Here is a 5,648-nt window from a genome sequence, read left to right as displayed (position 1 = left end):
CGGACGGACGGACGTACGACGACCCATATGGCAATAGCTCAGCTTGCCGATGTCAAGGTGAGCTAAAAATAAATACGTGATCATAAAACAGAGTAATTATTTTGGACACTGGGACTTCTTTCTCCTGTATTCTCATCCTAGCAGGAGTTCATGTATGCTGGTCTCTATTTCTTGTGATTTCTCTTCCTTTCACGAGTTTATATATGTTCGGATCTATTTTTCGTATTTTCCTCTCATATCAGGAGTTCCTGGAATCTTGGATCTATTTCTCGTGTTTTCCTGCCCTACCAGGATGACGTGAATACTGGGTGGGTGGCGGGGGATAAAGCTGACACAGCTGCTGGTCTCTGAAACAGATATATGTGCGGAGCATTATTCCCTTATCGGATTATTCGCTGGCTGATGATATAAAAGATATAATAATGAATTTACAATATATTATATAATTATTATTTTTTCCTATTATTATTATTATTTCATTATTATTATTAGTGATACAATAGTATAGTATATAGCTGTATGCAGTGGTATTGTATACAGTAGTATACAGTAATATAACAGTGGAGTACTATAGTAGTATACAGTGATATAACAGTGGAGTATATAGTTATACAGTCATACAATCGTATCAGGAGTGAATAATAATAGATCTATTATTATTCACTCCTGATAGTATAGTATATAGTAGTGTAGCATAGTAAAGGCACTAATGGGTATTATGTAGTGTAATAAAGGTTGTTACAGGATATGGGGGTAATAGATCAATTAAGATAGGGGTATAAAACAATTAGTGATGACAACAGTGAACATTCATTAGCAACGACTGGAGGATTATTATGAGCCAGGGGAAACTGGAACAGGCTGGAGTATGCCAACCGATCAATAAGAGCCACGTACGTTGAAGCGACTAATGCTAAAGGAACCATGCAGCCAGTGGTATATGGTAATTTATAACAGAAGTGTACATACTAGTATAGTGATATAACAGTAGCGTATAGAGGAGTGAGAGGACTGACCGGCCAAACAGCTCCGCATCTTCCAGTGTCTCCGGTAGCAACTGATCCCGAGTCTCCGGCAGCAGCATCGCGACGACGGACGCCGCCACGGCGAGCGCGCTGAACAGAACCAATGGCAGCCGCTTCTCATGCTCCCCCTACAACACAAGTCCACATCAGTGGCTCCATCTACACAACAGACGCCGCCACGGCGAGCGCGCTGAACAGAAACAATGGCAGCCGCTTCTCATGCTCCCCCTACAACACAAGTCCACATCAGTGGCTCCATCTACACAACAGACGCGGCCACGAGGCGCTTTCCTGGTTTCCGTAGCGATCGGTCAATCGGGGGCCAGGTTAATATAGGGAGCTGTCACTAACGGGTGCTTACCATCAGGTTAATATAGGGAGCTGTCACTAGGGGGCGCTTACCATCAGGTTAATATAGGGAGCTATCACTAGGGGGCGCTTACCATCAGGTTAATATAGGGAGCTGTCACTAGGGGGCGCTTACCATCAGGTTAATATAGGGAGCTATCACTAAGGGGCGCTTACCATCAGGTAAATATAAGGAGCTGTCACTAGGGGGCGCTCACCAGCAGATTGATGTAGGGAGCAGCCATGGCGCCGATGCGTGCGAGTACAGAGTTGCTTCCGAGGCCCACGTTGCGCAGCACTGTCGGGTACAGCTCACTGCTGTAGATGTAGACGGTGGCAAACGTCGCCGCGACGAACATCTTACCCAGCGACGCCAGCAGGGGCAAGATCCACTCATTCACTGAAAAAATAGAGGGCGACACTTGTCACTGCGCGACGTCAGCGTAGGCATGATCCACTCCTACACTGAAAATAGAGGGCGACACTTGTCACTGCGTGACGCCAGCAGGGGTACGATCCATTCGTTCACTGAAAATAGAGGGCGACACTGTCACTGCATGAAGCCAGTGTATCCATGACTCACTTGTTCACTGAAACTAGAGGGCAATCACTTTGGGCACATGCAGACATAACACAACATTGATGCACACTCAGCTAGCAAACAGGAGATGGCAGAAAGCAGGTACAGTGAAACCTGTAATGTACGGGTTGTTTTAACCGGGGAATACTAATAACAAAACCGTTCGCGACACATCTCAAAACGACTCTGACTCCGATTCTGATTCTTCCCCCCCCCCTCTTTTACAGACGACCTTAATAGACATGTGTCCTTTACAGATAGTTGTCCTTAATAGACAGGTGTCCTTTATAGACAGTCGTCCTTTACAGACAGGTAATCACAAACGCAGGTGCGGACACTCACGCGGCAGCCACGGCACGGCGGTGAGTAGGCAGAATCCGCCGGCCAGCAGCATGGTGGAGGCGAGAGCGAGGCGGCGGCCGCAATACTTGAGCAGCGCGGCGCAGAGCAGCACCGACGGGAACTCGGCGAGCACGTTCACCGTGAAGCCCACGTAGGGATTCTTCGTCCAGCCGGTCGAGCCGAGCGTGAGGCCGTAGTAGACGAGCGAGACCGTGAACCTGCAGGTACAGGTACGTATAGGTATTACGAACACACACAGGTACGTATAGGTATGTAAAGGCACATATAGGTATGTACGGGCACACACAGGTATGTACCAATAGACATAGATAGGTGCAGCAAGACACAGGTATGTATAGGTAAATGCAAGTAGACAACATGAGGTGCAGGTAGGCATATGTAAATGCAGGTAGACACAGGTATATATAGGTAGACACAGGTATGTATAGGTAGACACAGGTATGTACAGGTAGACAAAGGAATGCATAGACACACACAGGTAGAAGCAGGTATACTTAGGTATGTACAGATTAACACAGGTAGACAGTGAGATGCAGGTAGACACAGCTATGTACATGTAGCAGCAGGTAGACACAGGTCGATGAAGATTAATACAGGTGTGTACAGGTAGATCAGGTACCGTATGTACACGTAATGGATGAGTGACAGTATAATCTTGTCACACAGAGAGTAGATGTTACATGTCATGCTCATGATCAAGAGTGATGATGATGATAACATTATTAATATTATTATTATTATTATTATTATTATTAGATTAGTTATGCCTTTGATTGTCAATATGCTACTCTACTTGCCACTGAAACATCAGGTTGAGTGATTTTCGCCTCATATTCGGTGTACGCACTGTGTCTAGGATGCTGGGCTCTCTCACCTTGCCATCAGGAGACTTCACCAGATGCTTCTACACCACAGAGGAACAAACACACAGTGACAGTATGCTACATATATTATTGTGTCATCTGCTGGTCATTACTCAAGGTGATGATTTCAGCACACCAACAGATGTATTCTTTTCGATGTTTAAAAAAAAAATTTTGTTTCGGCAATTTTGACATGGTCCTGCAGACTGCGATATTGAATCAGGGTTTCAGACAATAAGACATGGAGTATATGCTTCCGGACTCGCAAGACGGACCTGTCACTTGGCCTGATGGACGGTCTCTAACCAATCAGCATCGACATAGTACATCTCAAAGTCGACATTCTGGATGCACGTGTAAAATACACGCAGCAACTGGTCTGCACCAAACAATGTCCAAGCTGGGTGCAGCCATCTCACTCAGATGGTCAGGTCAATTTTATGAGACTGTCACGGCTGCTTGCAAGAGGCGCCGGCTTACTACGAGGTGCTGCAGCGTACTACGCGGCGCAGCGTGAGCATTTCACCTTTCTGTCAAGCTTCAGCTGTACATGCTCGGGGTAGGTGGTGCCGTTGCTGCGAGCGATGCGACGCAGGGCTTGCTCGCACTCCTCCCGCCGTCCCTCCGCGTACAGCCAGCGCGGCGACTCCGGGATCAGGCTGCAACATCGTCGCCGTGGCAACGCGACAATCATCACGACGGCTACGTCACGCGACCACGGACGATACACTGATCGCTCATCGGTGTGTCAAATGCAAAATTCTTACGAACGATAGAGAAGCAACTTTATTAATTTTTAGCATTATTATTGTTATTATTTTGATTATTATTACTTATTTGACTACTCTTTTTGACTATTTCAATTTAACTCAAATTTGCATTTCCGGTTTTTACATTAGCGAATTGCGCCATGCATTAAAACTGCAACATCAGGCAGACACAATCACTCACAAATAAAAGCTCATGCATATCACCACCCAGATGGAGATGGCAAGCTGCATGTGCTGCCACCTGGGGAACAGCCAGGAGAAGACAGGCAGCAGCAGGAGTCCGAATATTCCGATGAGATGCATTGTGTTGCTGACACGGTTTCTGTACGGAGCTCCAACATTCTCTAATGCTGAAACAGTAATTGCCGGTTAGAAAAAAAGTACAAATTTCATTTATATTAGAGATGGATCTATCTGCCTGAATAATTTATATATGTAGCTCCTGCCAATCACCATTGCAATAGCAACATTCCAAAAATGCTGCTAAATAAGGCAAGTTCTGCAGACGACAATTTGGCATGCACGTGTGCAAAACACGTGTAGACTGGTCTAGTGTGACCATCCCAGTAACAATATCCCAGAAGGAGGATTGTTGAGCTGGCTCCGAATGATAAGCCGATCATGATCCCTGCAGAGATTACGTACCATAGACGTATGTACAGTTCATGGCGCCCCCTCCGGACACCCCGATGAGGAAGCGGAAGAAGCAGAAGACTTTATAGGATTGCGCGAAGGCAGCGAGGATTGAGCTGAGACAGAACACTGCTATGCATATCATCATCGTAGTCCTCCTGCCCTTCCTGTGAACATTGAATGATTTCCTGCTATAATTCTTAAAAATATTTGATTGATACACGATTTACTCTTGTAACAACAAGTTTATTATTTATTACTGTCCAAAACTTTAATAATAAGCCTGATAATTGGATGACTGGTTAGTAAATGTAAGATAAATAATTAGGTAAATAGGGGACAAATAGGTAAATTGATGATAAATATATATATATATATATATGATAAATAATAGGGCAAATATTAGGATAAATTATAGAATAAATATTAGGATAGATAATAGGATAAATAATAGAGTGAATAATTAGGTACACTGGGGGTAAATAATAAACGTACATGATAAAACAAAGTACATATAAGAGTTAGTTAATGCTGCTCTCCTTACCTGTCAGATAATGCACTTGGTATGATGCATCCCACAAGAAACCCAAACATGTAGAAGCTCTGTACGCCAGCTGCCAGCCACTCCCACCTACAAACGAGGTCCCACTGTAACACACACAGGTATACACAGGTTATGCACACAGGTACACACAGGTAACAGCTCTGTACGCCAGCTGCCAGCCACTCCCACCTACAAACGAGGTCCCACTGTAACACACACAGGTATACACAGGTTATGCACACAGGTACACACAGGTAACAGCTCTGTACGCCAGCTGCCAGCCACTCCCACCTACAAACGAGGTCCCACTGTAACACACACAGGTATACACAGGTTATGCACACAGGTACACACAGGTAACAGCTCTGTACGCCAGCTGCCAGCCACTCCCACCTACAAACGAGGTCCCACTGTAACACACACAGGTATACACAGGTTATGCACACAGGTACACACAGGTAACAGCTCTGTACGCCAGCTGCCAGCCACTCCCACACGGTCTACAAACGAGGTCCCACTGTA

At 45.4% G+C, this 5,648-nt stretch overlaps 1 protein-coding gene across 2 annotated transcripts in view; it reads right to left on the bottom strand.

Annotated features, from left to right (window-relative positions):
* LOC106815084 (organic cation transporter protein-like) overlaps positions 1-5,648 on the bottom strand; it is a 14,012-nt gene continuing 8,364 nt past the window's right edge. Inside the window, exons 2-11 of one of the 2 annotated variants that reach the window (XM_014819509.1) lie at positions 5,127-5,230; positions 4,595-4,749; positions 4,131-4,299; positions 3,706-3,838; positions 3,114-3,220; positions 2,296-2,513; positions 1,592-1,773; positions 1,017-1,153; positions 274-347; positions 1-224 (exon numbers count right to left, since the gene is read on the bottom strand). In XM_014819509.1, the coding sequence (XP_014674995.1) occupies positions 214-224; positions 274-347; positions 1,017-1,153; positions 1,592-1,773; positions 2,296-2,513; positions 3,114-3,220; positions 3,706-3,838; positions 4,131-4,299; positions 4,595-4,749; positions 5,127-5,230 (1,290 nt within the window). In that variant the 3' untranslated portion in view covers positions 1-213. Of the gene's footprint in view, positions 348-1,016; positions 1,154-1,591; positions 1,774-2,295; positions 2,514-3,113; positions 3,221-3,705; positions 3,839-4,130; positions 4,300-4,594; positions 4,750-5,126; positions 5,231-5,648 lie in introns of both variants that reach the window. The other variant, XM_014819508.1, reaches the window with a different exon arrangement.

This window comes from Priapulus caudatus, unplaced genomic scaffold (assembly GCF_000485595.1).
Source record: "Priapulus caudatus unplaced genomic scaffold, Priapulus_caudatus-5.0.1 Scaffold1038, whole genome shotgun sequence".
NCBI lineage: Eukaryota > Metazoa > Priapulida > Priapulimorpha > Priapulimorphida > Priapulidae > Priapulus > Priapulus caudatus.
The sequence above is the reverse complement of the archived record's forward strand: the minus strand, read 5'-3'. Positions and strand labels throughout refer to the sequence as shown.